The sequence below is a fragment of the Seriola dumerili genome, unplaced genomic scaffold (assembly GCF_002260705.1).
Source record: "Seriola dumerili isolate Sdu_G_001 unplaced genomic scaffold, Sdu_1.0 BDQW01000147.1, whole genome shotgun sequence".
In the NCBI taxonomy this organism is placed as follows: Eukaryota; Metazoa; Chordata; class Actinopteri; order Carangiformes; family Carangidae; genus Seriola; species Seriola dumerili.
Genome location: NW_019174402.1, coordinates 3,164,411 through 3,182,680, shown reverse-complemented (window position 1 = coordinate 3,182,680; position 18,270 = coordinate 3,164,411). Strand labels below are relative to the sequence as shown.

At 43.5% G+C, this 18,270-nt stretch overlaps 1 protein-coding gene across 1 annotated transcript in view; it reads left to right on the top strand.

The window, feature by feature from the left end:
- LOC111225256 (transmembrane and TPR repeat-containing protein 2-like) overlaps positions 1-18,270 on the top strand; it is an 87,573-nt gene that overhangs the window by 26,103 nt on the left and 43,200 nt on the right. Inside the window, exon 2 of the mRNA XM_022750015.1 lies at positions 16,065-16,641. Within this exon, the coding sequence (XP_022605736.1) occupies positions 16,065-16,641 (577 nt within the window). The remainder of the gene's footprint in view (positions 1-16,064; positions 16,642-18,270) is intronic.

The window sequence follows — 18,270 nt, the reverse complement described above, 5'->3', positions numbered from 1 at the left end:
ACCAAATATTGTTTCTGTGTGTGGCTGGTTCGAGAAAAAATCAACCTTACGCAGCAGGGGCGTTTAACTAATCGACCACATGATTTTACAGAAAAAGCCACTAAACTGTCATAGTGCTGTTTCCTTTCCAGATGTTCTAATGATGTTCTCATCAGCTCTCACCACCTCTGTTTTTCACAATGTGTTCACAGTGGGAGCCAGATGGGTTGTTCTCTTTCTGAGGGTGGAGCGGGAGGGCCCAGCAGCATGGATGCAGGGACATACTATGTTATTATACTGGCCCCCGTTATAAGACAGGTCTGATTATAAGACATTCCTGATTTTTTTTTTTTGACAGTAAAAACCCTTTGTGAAAGTGAAACATGAAATATCCTTCCATTAAAACAGAACCTAAATCCCCATGTGGAGGATCCTCTGTGAAGCTCTTCATTCTGTTTATCTCTCACATACACACTCTCCAGCTCTGGGAAATGGTCAGAATGTTTTTCTCCAGCAGACTTTTTTTTCTCTTTTTGATCGCTCATCATGACATTTTGTAAAACCAGTAATTCCTGGCTGCTTAACAGATCTGGACCGCAGTCCATTTCTGCAGTAAATACGGTGACTTGTGTTCATTTGTCAGGAAGTAATTTTTTCCAGCTAATCACTTTCACAAACTGAACTGACTGTTGAGGGTTAGGGCTGGCTCTGTCTGCAAGACACAACAGACTTCAAGAAACTCACTAGCCTAGCAACACTGAGGCTACAGACCAAAAGAGCCTCTGCAATTGCAAAGTACGTAAACCTTTTCAAACTCAATTTCCAGAAAGATTTTTTTTTTAATACGTTATTTTTATGATATTTTTTTATTATTTTAGTATGGTTTCATAAATACGCTATTTTTGAGGCTGATCCCAATGTTTGAGTTTAGAAAAATCTGAAACAATAATTTTGCTATGTATCCCTTAGATTTGGTTTTTAGAGAATTGTCACACATACCAAAAGGTTTTACTCTTTGATGGATAAAACACTATTTCCAAATTAGCTCAAATCTAATTTTGTCATTTACGTACTGCAATTTCTTGTCACTTGTCACAACGGGCATATACACTGATACAGATCTTGGCAAAAAGATTTTTTTTATCAGTTCAGCATTAATACGAATTTACTTTAAAACACTAATTATGTAGCAGTAATAGAAAATAGCTGAAAATAAACCAAAAAGGTTTTTCAAATAAAAGTGAAAGTAATCTTTATTCATTTCCCACTTGCCAGGTAAAGTTATTTGTTCTGAATATTACACTGGACCCAGGAGAACCTGCAGGCTGTTGGTGGTGAATGGCTGATGTCCATGAAAGGCTCAGACGTGGTGTCAGCCTGCAGGTCTCTTTCACAAGCTTGAGTTCCTCTGTTCTCGCTGCTCTCTATAAGAAATGAATGGCCCTCTGGTGACTTGTTGATTTTGTTTCTCGCAGTGTGAACACACGGTGAGACTGACTCGTTCATGTTATCACTTAAATGCTACCAAGAGAGAAGCCTGGATTTAAAAAAAAAAAAAAAAAAAAAAAAATGCAGCTTTTATCGCTGCATAACATTAACTGTCATATTTTACAACACCAGGACACAACACTCTGTCTGAGAGCCAAAAGCGTTCTCAGTGTTCCCGTTTATTTAACCTTATCCGAGCTGATTTCAAACACAGCCTGTTGCATGGTAACAGGGGTACTGTTAAGCTTCTCGAGCACATCCAGGCCACTCCCAGGCATCCGTCACAGACCGTAACAAGCTGCTGAGCGCTGTTTGAAGGGTGCGTGTTCATGTGCTATACATGTTCAGCGCTGATGGATATGCAGTGACAGTTGTGTGATATGACCCGCTGGACATCCAGGACAGGGATTGTAGTGTCTGATGAGCAGCAACACCAGCCCGCTGCTCTCTGAACCCCCTTCTTATCCGCTGTTAGCGGCGGATAATGCAGCTCTAAAGCCTCTTGTGTAAGAGACCTGCTCACTGATGACTGGACGGAAGGGGACAGGGAATGACGTAAGTGTCCTCCCGTTCCTCTTTCCGTTCTGCCCTGATCTGTGATCCTGAGCGCTTGGAAGGTCAGCTGCTCAGCTCTGGTGACCCCAATTTCTTAAGGAAAGGTTTCCTTAGAAGAGTCACTGCCTGTTCCCTGCCCCCTTTTGGCGGCTGACCTGGAAACAGCGCAGGGAGCAGCTGACGCAGACAGAGGCTGCAGACGAGGCACTGAAGGGCCTGAACTGCCTCTCTGGTTTTTTTGATCTGATGAAGGACACAGCTCCATCTGTTTCCTGCTCCCGAAGGCTGCGGTAGTCGCAGTCAGATCGGATGAAGATAAATGAATAAACGGAAGGATGAGTCATTGCTTTATGCTCATGTTTTGACAAGTGCTTCTGCTCGAGCGCATGACACTGGAAATATTGACATGTTTGTTAAATGACTTCGAGGGTGGTTGTGAAGCAGTCATCGTTAGAAAACACAAACGACAAACATTTCTGTCTTTTAACTGTTTAGCAATTCGACATCGCCATGTTTACTCTGCAGGGTTCTATTGTTTGCTCCAACAATAAACAGGCCAACTCAAAATGTAGGACATAAATACTTGTTGTGCTCCCCTCAGGAAGCCGTTGGCTTCTGAGGAGTGTCACCCCTTTCTTTACGCTCGTCATCCACCTCCACACTCAAACCCATCCGTCTCCTCTCTCTGCCTCGGCCCTCTTGTCTGTCTTCCCCCAGCACCTGTCAGCTCTATTGTCCTCCTCAGAAGAGGAGCAAACCCATACAGGCATGCTCCTGCGACCTTTCCAATGGCCCTCTCCCAACGGGGCGGGTGCCTTTGTTCTTTGAGCCTTTCTTACCAGGTTTTGGGGCAATCAGCAAGGGGGCATCCGTCTTCCCATTGAGGGAGGCGTGGTGCTCGCTGCTCGCTGGGTGTGATAATGGACCACACATGGTCGTGCTCCAGCGGCTCACCAAGACCCGGGGCCTCGGTGCGTGGGCACAGGCCCCGGCTCTGCCTCCTCTATCCCTCCAACCCGACCCAGAAACCACTCTTCTTCTCAGCCTTTTGTCAGGGCCCTTTCACTTAGCCCGGGCTCCACCGGGCCCCTTTGTCCCTCCTATCTGGGGGCCCGGTGCCTCAGCGTCCACTCCCTCGTCTTTGTTCACTCCACCTACAATATGCCACCAACAAGTATTCCAGAAATGCAATGAATGCAAGTCTTTCTATCAGTGTGAATGTGCCTAAGTAAAGAAGGGAGAAAAGGGGTTTTTGATTTTATGTTGCTCTGGAGGTTTTGCTGCGTTTATTGAGCTCAGCTGATGATGTGGACAAATTCATTGGGATACCAGTAATAAAAATAAATCTTTTCATACTTTAAACGAGATTCTTGCCTCAAGGAGTTTCATTAACATTTTTCCTGAGTGAGGGATTGTTGTTGTTACGTGGTGCAGTTTCAAACATTTTCGCTCTAAATTAAATGCAAGCATCGCTGGCGAATTAAAACCTCATGCATGCTTGCATTGCAGACAACTCAACGGTAGAGAGCACACCTCATTCCCAGCAGTCCCGAGCGGCTGAATAACCCCCATCATAGACCACATGAATCCTAGAAAGGCCTTTGTTTCTAGCAGACCTGTGGACATATTTATCATACTTGACTGAATTAAAGAGCCAAAAAAACAGGCGTCACAAGTCTGGATACTACATTAAAAACTTAATATATGTCCCTCTGTCTCCATGTCCACTAACATGTCTGACTTTGCAACCATAAATCTTTATATTCTGAGGCTTATTAAGTTTCCTTTTTTTTTCTTTTTATCTGTAGAGTGGAGCTTTTTGATGTTTGACACACATCAGGGAGGTTTCTTTCTTCTTTCTTTCATTATATCGGAGGCCTCGCTAATTTAGAAAACTTCTGTCACGGCCTGTAGCGATGGTACCACCCTGACACTTTATTAACATGAGGCATATAGGATGGTAATGATGTCAATTTAATGAAATCTCCATCCGTCTTTGGCTTGAATTTCACCGTATCCGTTTTAAACTCTAGAAAGGATGTCATTTTATGTACCCCATAAAATCATTCACCAGTTTTCTCCGGTTCACCATACGAATGGCATTGATTTGTTGGTGCTGCACCGCACAGACCTGCGAGAGTGAAGCATTACATGCAGTTGCTGGTGCTGTGGTCCTCTGCACCACATGGCCCTTTGTTGTTGTGCCGCTAACCAGGAATACAGTATGTGGAAACATCAAAGGGAAACAGCTACCTCTTGGGTAGCCTTAGCAAAAGCATGGGGAAGAAAAAAAAAAACCAAACCCTGTTTTTTTTTTTTGTTTTTTTGTTTCTTGTTTCAGTCATTCAGGTCACCATGCTGCCTGTAGTATTTGGCACAGTTTTTCCACTAAGTTCAAGTAACTTCCGTTGGGTTGAAAAACTTCCATCTACAGAACTGGGCTAGAGTTTTTTTTTTTTTTTTTTCATAATATCAATCTGATCCGTGTAAAATTTCCAACCCGCTTTACTCAGCATCAATTTATTGCCACTAACTCTCTGTAACATCCAATCTCAGTCATGCCAAACTTTTATATCCCCTCATCAAAAAAATACGAGCTCCAAAACCTCCGAGGCCAGTGCACTGCCCTTACTTCCACATTTGTGGTAGGATTTAGAAAATATATATTTTGCTTCGTGCAACACAGACTTCACGTAGGCTCAGTATTTCATCAACACCAAGGGCTGTTTTTCCAATTTCAACAAAAGCCTCTCAGGGCATTATTATTGAAATGGAGCATCTCTCCCCGTGGAGCAAGGTATGAACAAGAAAACAAGCAGTTGTCTGTTTAACCATCAGACCTGCCCTCAAGACTGAGACACTATAGATTGTTGTTGTGTTATACCTGCTCTCAGAGGGGGAGACTTAGCAAAAACACATTGATTACTACTCACTTTGTCCAATTGATCCTGTTCACTTCATTCCACGGTAATTCACAGCCGCATCAACATCTGACTCATCTGGCTTTTTTTTTTTCTTATTCATTTAGTTTCATTTCTTGTGTTGTGTGTGTGTATATATATATATATATAGTTGCAGAATGTGGCAAAGTATGAAAGCCGACCACTGCCTGTGTTGAATGAATGGTTTTAGGAAATCCAATAGTGCTGACTGTTGCTGTATATGCCGTATCTTAGTTTAGAATTCAATTTAGCCCGACAATGGGAACTGAAGAAAATTGCCTGTGAATGTTATTGACTCGGAGAAAGGAGATTAGCTGGGGGAATGTCTTTTGTGGTGCACAGACAGGAGTGACAACACAATACAGAGGAGACATGAAGACACAGGAGGAAACATCACTGTTAATGGAGAGGATTTTTTTTTTTCAATTTTTGGCCATTTCAAGGCACCAAGGCTTTGTTGTTAGATATACAGTATATACACTGAATTACACGTGTCAGGTTGGTCTTGTAATATCAGGAAAAGGAAAATCAATAAGTGATATCTGATTACACTCGTCTCGCTGAAATGCAATGCAACTACTTTTGATTTATGTATTTGAGAGATTCTACACTTTCTAAGTGGAAAAACTAAATGAGGAAATCCAAAGTCTGTAAAAAAAAAAAAAAAAAAAAAAAAAAGAGAAAAAAAGGCACGGGCGCTGGTTACGGAGGCGGTTGGGGTTTGTGTGATTTGGTTGCTGTAAACTTTTAAATGCGTAAATGAGCTCCTTTGCAAAAATGCAAATTGACACCATGTGGAAGACAAAGCGTTTAAAAACACGTAAGAGGCTATGTGGGTTCCTCTCTGACATGTTTTTAGGTTTACTAGGTGCAGTCTCACGCAAAGGCAGGCGACGCTGAAGAGATTTAGGTTTCCCTTTGCATTGATGCGAGGCTTCAGGCCATGGAGATGGACCTGATGCACGGCTCTGCTCTCCTCACTGGTTCTCCTCTTTTCTATTCATCTGTTTCTCTCCGTTCGGAGTATAGCAAATAAGCATCAACCCCCTTAAGCCTATTTTTCCCGTTTACGATTTACATTGAAATAAATAACAGATTACCATCGCGCCTTAACCTGATTTCCTCCCTGTGTAGCAGCTCACACTGGCCTTGGCTGTCTGAGAACAAGCAAAAGTCAATGAGGCGGTGATATCAGCGCTATCAGAGCTGCAGCAGTCCGGTCTGTTATTTTAAGACCTGTGCTCGGTAGTGAAGGAACACCGAACCCCCGTCCCTCCACGTTAACACTGACAGCCTCCACACATACACGTGGCTGTCGAAGGGGGCTCTCCATCTCTGTGTGAGTCTGCTACATGTGCCTTCAATTAGGGCCTGGAACTGGAGCCCAAATGGGAGAGTTTAAAAAAAGGCTGGGCTCAGAGCAGTGTGAGAACACTGGCCTGTTGTGATAGTATCTAATGAGATGACTCAGAGCTGCATCCTTGAACGTTGCCATTCATTAATGTAATGATTCTTTGTGTGTGTATGTGAGTGTGTTTGTATGTGTGTGTGTGTGTGTGTGTCCCAATTTACCAAATAAGCTTTCATGCTTTCTTCTGGTTGCTGTCTTGTGGTGAGCAGGGGGAAACTACAAAACGTCAGCTTAAGAGGTTTATATAGAGCTAATAACGCTATGATCTGAGCGAAGAGAAAAGTAATCAGTTGCTCTCTTTCTCTTTCTTTAATCTCCAGCTTGCATGCCTTCTCTTACACTGTTGGGGCCTTCAGCTGGTTGAGTCTCTCTCATATTTGTTTGTGTGTGATTGATTGCTCAGAGCTTCTAGAAAATAGCCACTAATCACGATGCCTGCAGGAGGGTGAGCTCCCCGAATCCTCTTGCGCTCAGACAGCTACTTCACATTTAAGCACAAGAGCCTTGTAGCAGTGAGGAGAACTGGGACATGACACAGCTGTTTCAAATGCTGAACATATAAGATGGTCAGGGCACTAAAGATGTCTTCTCCTTTCTGCTCCACTGGCATTCTCAAAAGCTCTTCCTGCACTTAAGCCCCCATGCAATAAACATCAGTGAGCGGAGGGCCTCTGCGGTGATGTGCCATGATTCAGGCTCATCCTTCAGGGCTGATGTGCTCTGTAAAGCCCCCTCCATGCAAAAAGGTTTGAGAAGAAGGATGGCAAAATGCTGGACAGGAGCTCTATTCTGAGCTCTGGCTCGTACAGGATTTTTCCATCCTACACTGCTGGTCCCATCTGTCTGGTGCAGGTCCCACTGAACCCCTCCATGGGTCATCGTCCTCCAAGCCCAAACCAGAGCGATTAAACGGCCCAGTGGTGGGCCAGGCCGGATGGGTCTTGCACGCAAGCCGTGGAAGAGCAGCCTCCCCTGCATTGGTCTCCCTCTCCATGTGAAAGAGAAGCACTCTAAACACGAGAGGAGGAACAAAACTAACTAATTTATTACCACATGGCCAAAAAGGTCAGAGCGTGACAAAAGCCCTCCTGTTGTGAGGAGGAGTGCTGTGGAGTGGCCCCATCCAAGCTGAGTCTGGGTGACTACCGCAGCATTAGACATGGGTCAGGCTGGGGGGAAACATGGAGGAAGAACTAGTTTGAGAACAAAGGCCTTTTTCTTGACTCTCGTTAGGCTGTGACGTTTATTTAATAAAACCTGTTTGGTTTTAATCTTCCAGAAGCCTAAGAAGACACTGAGAAATTGAATTTTTCAATTTGGTGACCGTTATGTGACTATTTTATGAAAATTCAACAAAATGTATTCAACATATGTCAAGTTCATTAGAAAAGCAAATATTGTGTCACGTGGTAGTAATATAGCCTTATCAATTGGTTATTTGCCCATGAAATCTAATTTGCAGATCCTAAGTTCAATAGCAAGAATGCATTTATAACTGCTAAAAATGGTCATGTTTACAGTCAGTGTTAAAGACCTGTGCTGATGTTTTCTTGTGTTCATTTTTAGCTTCTTCCCTTTTAAATTCTTGAAAAGCATTTTCCCTCAGCTATGTAACTTTTTTTATTAGCTAGCAGTGAGGCTGTGGGTTTAGCAATATTGGTCTGTCGGTTGCATGTCTACTAGTCTACTGGTCCATGTCAAAATATCTCAACAACTTTTGGCATGACATTTAGCACAGACATTCAAGTGTTTCCAGAGGATGAACCTTAAGAAATTTGGTTATCCTGTAACTTTTTCTGTAGTGCTACCATGAGGTGCACATTTGTGTTTTTCAGTGAAATGAATGAAATTAATCGGATGGATTGCCATGAAATTTGGTACTGACATTCATGCACCCTCAGGATGGCTTGTAATAACTTTGGAGATCTCTGACTCTTCATCTAGTGCCAAAATTTCCACCGGTCTCAGCTGTGTTTTGTGTTTAAAGCTAATAGGCAAATATTAGCATGCTAATGTGCTGAATTAATGTGGTGAACATTGTTAAACTTTAGCATGTTAGAATGGTTACTGCGAGCATGTTAGCATGCTAATATCAGCCTTTAGCTCAAAGTACCATTTTACCCAATACAGCCTCACAGAACTGCTAGCATGGCTTTTAGCATAGCTTGTTTCCCCCCTTCTCTCCTTTCACTTTTTTTTTTTTTTTTAACAGACAGGTGCTTGTGCGTCACTATGTGGAAGTGTAGGGGTTCCGTTTGAATTTCACCCTCAAGCAGTAAACCAACTCTTATGAAAACCATCTGAACTCCAGCTGTGGAAAGTTCTTACTTCTGACTGCCCAGTATGCTTCACCAGCGAGGCAGCCAGTTGAAGACAGTGGTAGTGACAGATACAAAGCAACAGTTTCTATTTAGCCAGAAGAAAACAGGAGTTAGTGCCTGAAAAAGAGAGGGATGTGTGAGAGAGAGAGAGAGAGAGAGAGAGAGAGGCATACAGGGGTGACCCAGCAGCTCTATGCTGTCTGGCCACAGCCCTGCACATGCTGACAGATTTATTGGATACAATAATCAGAGTGTACTATATCACCCTCTCTGCTCTCTGCACGAGCAGCTTCTGTAATTGGCTTTTACACCTGGAACTCACTATAAACATCACACAACTTTACACTTGGACTGAAAATGTGACTTTGACATTAACGTGATTTGTTTAGAAAGCTGTGATGTGCAGTGGTCGAGGATGCTTTTGTCTCTTTCAGTTTCTGGTTTAACACTGAAGAGCAGCAACAACATTCTCAGCCACTGTTAAATGCAATTGGACAGTATTTTACATTAATGAATTATGATGTCTCTGACTGTATGAACTGAAGTTGTTAAAATAATTTAAGCTCTGGATATTTAGCTAAAAAAATAGTATTTAAGTGTTGCAAAACTGACATCATCATGAGTAAAGTAATAGAGATAGACTTCCAGACAGCTTTATTAAACAGGGCGGGCGGTGGCCCTAAGGCCTCTGCTGGACATTAGAAGATTGAGCAAGTCTCATAAATGCCCCCTGGCAACTTCACACTATGGGATTCAATGCTGAGCTGCCAGGATTCCTTCTCTGTCAGCCTGGTTGGCTGGATAGAAGTATGGCTCACTGGTTGGTTGGTTGCTTGGTTGGTTGGTTGGTTGGTTGGTTTGTGTGGCATCCTGACTGGCTGGTTAGCTCTGGTGATCAGTATTCAGGCCATGCACATACTGTGCCCGTCCCGTTTAGGACAAAGGGCTGATCAGGTATGCTAGGCAGCAGGCGCGGGTATTCACCGAGCTAAAACACTCTGCAGAGCTGGACGAGCTTGCCCTGCTTCAGACTCAGCGTCTCAGTGTCCCAGTGTTTGCTTGTCTACTGTGCCATGAAATGGAGTGAGTGTGTATGATTGTGCCAGTTGAGCAATGCAAATACCCTCCCTGAGGGGAAGACCTATTCCACTTAGTTAGGGAGTGCTGCCGGGTGAATTAGACACAGTGTTGCATGTTGCACTCTGTAAAACGCTTTGATCCCTTTTAACAAGCCTTTAGTGAGAGCTCCCTTTGTGCTTTTTTTAAATGCTTGCACATCCCCAATATATGTATTTTACTGAAACATACGCACTTTGATCAAAGCTTGAGGTATTAGATCCAGTATTTGTACATCCATGTGTATTTTTTCTTGATCAAATGGATAAATTGCATCTTGAAGAAATGTGATGTCGCAACAAGATATTTCCATAGCAGAGGAAAAAAAAATCCATCCAAAATATCAACATTAAATGTCAGGTGTTGGTGCCAGTGGCTCAGATTCAAAGGGAAAATGTGTCTGGTTAGACTCACCGCCCATCAATATCACATACAGAAAGAAATGACCTGAGGGAAGGCAGGCAAATTTAGATGAAGCAGGCAGCAGAGGCACACCAAAGAGGTAAACACAACACTTAATGACACAATGTAATATCGAGTGGAAGAATAAAGAAGGGAAGAATTCTTCTTTAAGAGTACAGGGGACATTCAGGCTAGATTCAGCCCTAATTACCGTATCTCTGACCTTTATCGCCATTAACTCCTGCCACTATCTCATCCATCCTGACTCTCCTGCCTTTCATTGATTACCCTGATAGAGAGAGGCATCAGGTGTCCACAGCCAGTGATAATAGATAGATCGAATGGTAAATTTATAAAAGGTTAAAAAAGGTTAAAAAAAAAAAAAATACCTTAAATAGATTAAAATTGAAATTCAGCTTTTTTTTTTTAATGCTGCAACTTTATGTAGAATTGCTTATTTTGATGGGAAATATGATGAACATGAGTATTATAGTTGTTATTCATATTTGTAGAACATGGGCCAGATCAAAATAACTGCCAAAATAACAAAAAAAAAGTGCCATGGTAAAAATTCTGCCTTGCGGTGAAAGCATTCGGCGTTCTCTTCAGTGCTCCCTGAGGCTGTTTTCTTTTATTAAGAGCTTTTACTACGGGCTTACAAATCGCATATGTCAAAAGAAAGAAAGCAGCCATTCATTCTTGACAATAGGGATTTTACGGCGGACTCAGTGGTGTGTTTGCTACAGTGAGCTATAACCCACAACCACTTTTTCTTTTTGTCCTCCTCTTTCATGTACTGTACACTGCCCCGTAGTTACAGCTAAAATATCAAAAATATTTAGTGACACTTTGATAGTGGTGTTATTAATTACATTTTAGCCTGAAGATACAGAGATAGAGAGCTCTGAATGTAAGCCAAAATAAATCTGGAACCTTTCTTTCTCCATGTTGAATGGGACCCAGGTGGGGTTTTTTTTTCTTCCCTGGCTGACCGAGTCAAAAAATGTTAATGCTTGATTATGTTTTATCTTGTTTGGCATGCATTGCCAATGGCTGGCAGCTCTGATCCATATCTCCACGCTTTAAGGAGCTATTTGTAACAGTACAGCAAATTATACATTTATTTATTTATTTATTTTTACATAGTATGCTCCTTCACCTTCGTGTTTTTCATTCCCCATCACCTTTCGCATCTATAATTGTTGTATACAAATGAGTTTTTTCAGAGTTGGCTGAATACATTAATCACAGTACCCTAAAGACACAAAATAGGACATTGTTTATTTTTCATGTCATGAAAAGAAGTAAGAGCAGAAAGAATAATATTTTCTTAAATAGCCTATTAAAATTATGCCGTTAAGACATATTTAGACTTATTTTTGTTACTATCTGGCATTCTAGTAAAGAAAACTTTTTAAAAAGTTGAAAATATATTTTAAGCAGAAGGAAAAGACCATTTTTTTTCTATATTAGGTGCCATAAGTGCAGTGGAGGTATGCCATTAATGACCTGCTAGCATGCCCATGGGAAGAAACATTAGACAAAAGAGCATGCCGGAAACACTGAGCGGGCTACCCCGGTGTCTCTGTGGGCAGTCTAAAAATACCACTGTGCTTCTTTCAGATATTGAAGCCGGGTGATGACATATAGTTGGCAGACCTTCGATCACTTTCCCCAGACTCCCACCAGATTTGATTTTCTTTTCACATGCTGTCACAAATGGAAATCTTTATATGCTTTGTATTTTAAAGGCCTGACTTTCTCCTCAGTGTTTCAGGATCCAGACCGTGTGCTGGTTAGTCTGCACTTTTCTCACCCACTGTGGAATCAGTGTGAATATTGTTAATTGGTCTAGTCGTATACAGTGTTGTTGTGGTTCATTTCTACAGCTTCACCTACCAGGACAAAAGGGCACACAAAGTTGATACTTGTGAAATTTAAAATTTTAGTTGACCTTTTTTTTTTTATTATAATCATAACTAAACCTTTTCCCCAACCTTCATCATTTTGTCAAAGTGGCTGTTGACATACTTCCTGTTTGCTTCTTGAACGCCCGTCAGTTTGCTCCCATATTCTCAGCAATGTAAAGTGCCTCTTACTTTAAAATGAGCCTTGTGCTTTTCTCTTGTGTGATTTATTTGCGGACAGATGCCCAGCATTCTTTGGTGAGGATGGTTTTATGTCATTTTCCTTCAGACTTTGGAGGATTTTAGAAAAGGTTTTTGTGTTTGGTCATACAGCTCCATTTCACTCACAGCTCCATCTGAAATTCATTGAGCACTTGTAAAGGACGAATCGTGATGACATGTCCTTGGTTTTCAATCTCATCCCTAATATCCAGCCTCCCCAGACTCTCCACCGAAAAAGCCAATCAATCTTCAATTTTAAGAGAGCCTTTTTACATGGGCTCCTCCAGCCATTGGACTTGGCTATTTTTCCATCATCCTGCTCGTGCATTCACATTATAAGTGAAACTGTTCCAGGGGTAAAGAGGTTAGCTCTCACATGATTATTTCTCAGCTAAGGAGATAAGGAGATAGCAGGAGCATTTTTCATGGTAATGCTTTTGAACTCAGCAAAAAAAAAGAAAAAAAGATGAGTTCAAGCTACGCCCATGTTGGAAATTGATTTTACTCTTTATAATTACATGGTCTACAGCTCTGTGTAAAGCCATTGTCCTTCCTCAGTGGTTCATTTATTCAAATAAGAAGAAGAATATAAACAAGACTCGTTTCCATTTTGGTCCAAAAGAAAAAGTAAAAATTTGATCACAAATAAAGAATATCTTACACATGTGACAGCTTTGTGACAAGCTGGGAACAGTCGCTGCATGGTAGAAGAAGTGGGCCATTATCAGGGTCCTGTGTTTGCTCTCTGATGTGGTGCTAGAATAAAAGAAGCTGCGAGAAGAGTCAGTCAGGCCTTTGACATCAACAACAGACACTATGCTGCCTTTGTTTTCTCTCCTCAGCAGGATCACACATCTTTGTTTTGGTGAATTCATTTCAGAGTTGAGGAAATGTTAACTTTTCTGGGGTCTCTGGGTTCACCATAGTCATTCAAATTAGTGGCACTGTGTACAGTATAATGTGTACAGAATGCACAAAAACCCTACATAATGTATCTACACAAATACACCAGCCTTTATTTGAATAATCAAAGAACTTTGCTCCCACACACACACACACACACACACACACACACACACACACGCACACACACACACACACACAAGAAAATTATGTTTCTGACTTCACTCCCTGTTTCAGTCCATATTGTGACAGGCAAACAGATTGTGACGGATCGAGGCGCATGACTGAGATCCAGAGAAGCTGTGGAGGAATTCAGGGTGGCAGCAAGAAGTAGATGATTGAGGAGCAGTTATGGGAGGTAGAAAAGTTTTCAGGGCCTTCTCTTGTTAGCGGCCACATGATCCCCTTGTTCCTCTGGGAGTCTGCGTAAAGGCTGGCGATCGGGTGGGGGCAGGAATGTGCTCCCGGCTGGAAAAGGTTTGCAGTGCACGGAGAGGTCCTCCCGGCCGCCAGCTCCACTGAGAAATGGGCCCGGCCGGCCGCAGAAACTCAATCTTTCTCTCCAGCTGGCCCCTGAGCTGGTAGAGGATGGTGGTGATGATGATGATGATGATGATGAAGGAGAAGTTCAGCGGATTAATGACGTGCCATAGATTGGGAAGACTCACCATGACTAGTTGGAGTATAATGCAAACGTGTTAAATCAGCTGTGGGTGTATCCCTTTCATCTGCTGTGAGTGGGTTCAGAGGTTACACCGCCTTCTTTCTCCGCGGTCCTCGGTTCTCCGCCTCCCAACCGCAGCGCGTTCGGCGCTCTGTTCGGCCTCCGTGACATATAAGAAGGAGACAATCTGAGAGGTGAACCTCATGCGCGGCGACTCAGGAAGCCAGGGCCATAAACGCAGTGGGGCTTTTTGACTGACTGGCACTGGCTTTCGTCTGTGCTTTTTCTACCAGAAAAAAAAATGTGGTGTGGTTTTGCAGCAATATATAACATATCTGGCCTCGCTGGCTCCTCCGCAGTGTGCAATGGAAAAAGAGCGCACTTGTCTCCAAAGCGGCTTTGAGATGTAATTGAACCATAATGCCTCTTATGTGAGCATCTTGCGGTGGAATGAAGATCTCACTTGACAAATGGGCCAGAGAAAATAAACTGGCATATCTGAGTCATGAAGTGGAGACTTGGGCTACCAGCTCTTAAGCCTGCCGGTCGGAGGGCTGGAGCCTCCGTCAGTCTGACTAGAGAAGGTAGAGAAAACCCAATCATCTGTTCGCTGACATCCAAGGCATTTCTATTATATCCCAGCTGATTATTTCTATGCCCCTTCCAACATCCTGAGGCCAGGTGCTATTTATTTCCCTTAGATCCATCATATGAGCGGCTATTTCTATTCGAGAGCCAGTTGATTTTTTTTATTTTTTTAAGATTTGATGAATGCCGCCATCCCTGCTGCACCACACCGTGCTCCCCCATGAGCTTTCTGGTATTGAGAGGTGGCAGTTGTTCAGCAGGCTTTTGCCAAAGTAAAGTGTTATGCTTAAGAGCCTCAGAACGGCTGAGGAAGCAGTTCATTACTCGTGAGTCAACAGCTTTTTCACTTCATTCGTTTTTCTCACTTTAATGTTTACTTTAATTCATAGATAAAAAGAAAAGAAAAAAAAAAGACTCCACATATTTTCTCCACCCAGCTCTCTTTGAACTAATTGAGTGTGTTGATTGCGACTGCCGTTGAGGACACATTACAACCCGGTGCTCTTGGCTTGTTATCACGTGTCGTGTCCCATCGATCACGCGTTTAATTACAACACCTCTGCTCTGCTAATGCCAACCACCTTCTCTCTGCGGGGGTCTCATTCTGTCGCCTTCAAATCATCATCAGCACCACCGTCTCCCGGTGAAAGCAGCGGAGTCCTGTCACTGTGTCAGACACCTCATCGCACGGCAGAAAAGATAGGGGGGGGGAAAAACATCTAACACTGAAGGACTCCTGTAGGGAGAAACGTGCCTTTTTCTTTTCCTCTTCCTTGACCCCTGCTGGCCATCCCCGCCACCCACTGACGCACACAGCTTGTGGCTGATGTAGCAGCATTAGGTTAGGTCACGCAGGTTCGTCCCTAACAGAAGGGAAGTCAAACTGGCCTCATACTCAGTAGCCATGTCTGCTAAGAGGGGCAGAAACTACACATATGGTGTTTAGAAACGTCCTTAAACACGGACACATCTCTCAGTTTTGCATCAATGCTGCTGCTGCTGCTCCCCAGTCCTCTGCATGCGGCAGACAAACTCAGAGCTGGCATGTCGATTGTCACCCCAGGTCGCCTTCTCTCGAAGCTGCATTTTGCCAACATGGCGTTCCCCTGCTGCGTGCCTGTATTTGTTTGTGGTTGAGGGTGTGGTGCTCTTGCTTAATCTGCTAGTCCACAGCTGTAAGAGCTGTGGCTGCGGTGGCAAAGCTGCCCAGACCTTGAAGCTGGCACTCTGTTTTTCTGTTTGTGAATGCCACGTGACCAGACTCTCTGGGGGGAAAAAACTGTAAGCAAATGTAAAGTTACATTTCACAGCAGCCTATATTTTCTGCTTAGTCTGCTTGGGTAGAGAATAGCTGTTCATCCTCATCAGAGAAGCTGCAGCGTGTTGCCAGTAGAATAAACACTGTTTTCAGACGTAGCTGTTTTATTGAATGTGGCAGAGCGGTGAAGTGGTCAGACAGTGAAGCAGTGACATTAATTGAATTGACAGACAGCGTTCAGTGCTGCATCAATTATTAATCTGGTCCATCCAGCTACAGTACGCTAACCTTTTCCTTTCTCTTTACAGCCGTGCAATCAAGACCAATCAGGACCTGCTTCCAGAGACCCCCTGGACAAATATCTTCTACGATGACTTCTGGGGCACCTTACTCACGCACAGTGGCAGTCATAAGTCTTACCGGCCCCTCTGCACCCTCTCCTTCCGCCTCAACCACGCTGTGGGTGGGCTGGACCCCTGGGGTTACCACATGGTTAATGTGGCCTTCCACGGAGCTGTGACAGGCCTGTTTACCTCGCTGGCTCGCCTGCTGCTGGGAGGAGGCCTGTGGAGCCTGTTGGCCGGCCTCCTCTTTGCCTCTCACCCCATCCACACCGAGGCGGTGGCGGGCATCGTGGGCCGGGCCGATGAAGGCGCCGCCCTGTTCTTCTTGCTGTCCCTGCTGTGTTACATACGTCACTGTACGCTGCGGGGCCACGCCGGGCCCTGGCGGCTCGTGGCCTGGTTCCTGGGCAGCCTGGGCTGCGCCGCCTGCAGCATGCTGTGGAAGGAGCTCGGAGTGACCGTCCTGGCTATATCCGCGCTGTATGACGTCTGCGTTTTCCACAAGCTCAAATTGCGACAGGTCATCACGCTGCTCTACAAGGTAAGCAAGTTTGTTCTCGGCCCGTGGAGCTGCTTTTTCACATGTATCTGGTTTCCTGCAGCCGATCCGCGAATCTGGCAAACAACATAGGAAAGTTGATATATACAGTGTATATATATATATATCTGTGCGCATGTATGTCTACAGTTTGTGTGTTTTGTTTGCTTTTCATCACAATATGATTTGAAAAACATTTGGAAGTGTATGAACAGCTGTGTCATTCAGGTCAGATTGTTGTGTTTTCCATTAAACGCAAGGAAGCGCACATGTGGGAAAGGAAATCAAACAGAATATTTCTCTCTGAGTCTGTGCATGAGGCACATTCAGTAATGATGTATTATAGCCTTACCCATGTAATTCACCAATTGATGGGTATTCTGAAATAATCCTCCACGAGGATGATGAGTATCATTATGGCAATAAAACATCAGTAAGGCTTTTATTTATAATCCTTATGAGCTTAACCTTTTCAGCCTCAGGACTAAAGTGGTAACAAGGTTACAGTCTGCTCTGTTACATCATTTCGTATCATGCAATTCAATTCCAAATCTGTGCCTTCAAAATCGACATACTATACATTATTTTCTTCTCTCTGACAGGAGTTTGTAACAAACATCCAAACTAAAGATGGGTTTACTCAGTGAAACCAAATGAGAATGTAGCTAATTGCTCATGGAGCCATTGGTGTTTATCAGCATCTTTATAGAGCATAGTCATGAAAAGTGTGCTGTTAGCCACATGTCACACATTAGCATTGGAACAAATCATCATGAGCATGTGTTTTCCTCCTCCTCTTTTTGTGCACTGTATACATGTTTGTATGTGTGTGATGTGTGTGTGTGTGTGTGTGTGTCTGTGTGCGCCATGTTTACTTGTATATTCACATTTCACACGGGGACACAAGGAGAAGAAAATGAAAAACATCTTTCAAAAGAAATAGCTGAGATAACAAAAAGTGATGGCCATTTTATATTATCTTGTCGCTTTTGAAGCGTCCAGCCATTAAGTAGCCCTTTTCCCCAACAGCTCCTGTCAGAAGTATTTACTGTTTGCTGTCCAGGCAATGTGACATGCGTGACTCCCTACACATCATAACAAATGCAACAGGACGTGTGCACAAACGTGACAAAAGAGCTCCAGAGCAGCCAATCAGCAGCCTGGCTATCCGGCACTCCCCCAGCACGAAAACAACACTATGAGAAAATGTTATGTGGTAAGGAAGGGTAGGTGTCAGCAAATACTAAGAGAGACAGAAACAAAGAGAAACTGATGTGCAGATCTAATCCCTCCCTTTAAGTGCTCATCCTCGGGTGGTAATAAAGACAAAGGGCCTCTGCTGCTGTCTCCTCCACACTGTCCTCTCATGATTTAAGCCTTATCAGCCTCCCTGTGTCCTCTGGAGTGCGGCCCATCCACCGCTGCAGGCAGACAGGCCCTCTAATGGCTTGTCAGGCACGGCTGGACTGGAGAGGAAACAGGGCCAAAAGAGCTGAAGGAGATGATGCGTCAGATCTGACAGATTTTCAACTTTTTTGATTGAAAATCCACAAACCCTGCTGATCCAATTGTCTTTGGAAGAAAAGAAAAAAACATGGACTGGCAGATAATTAATAATTCTGGCATGGAGCA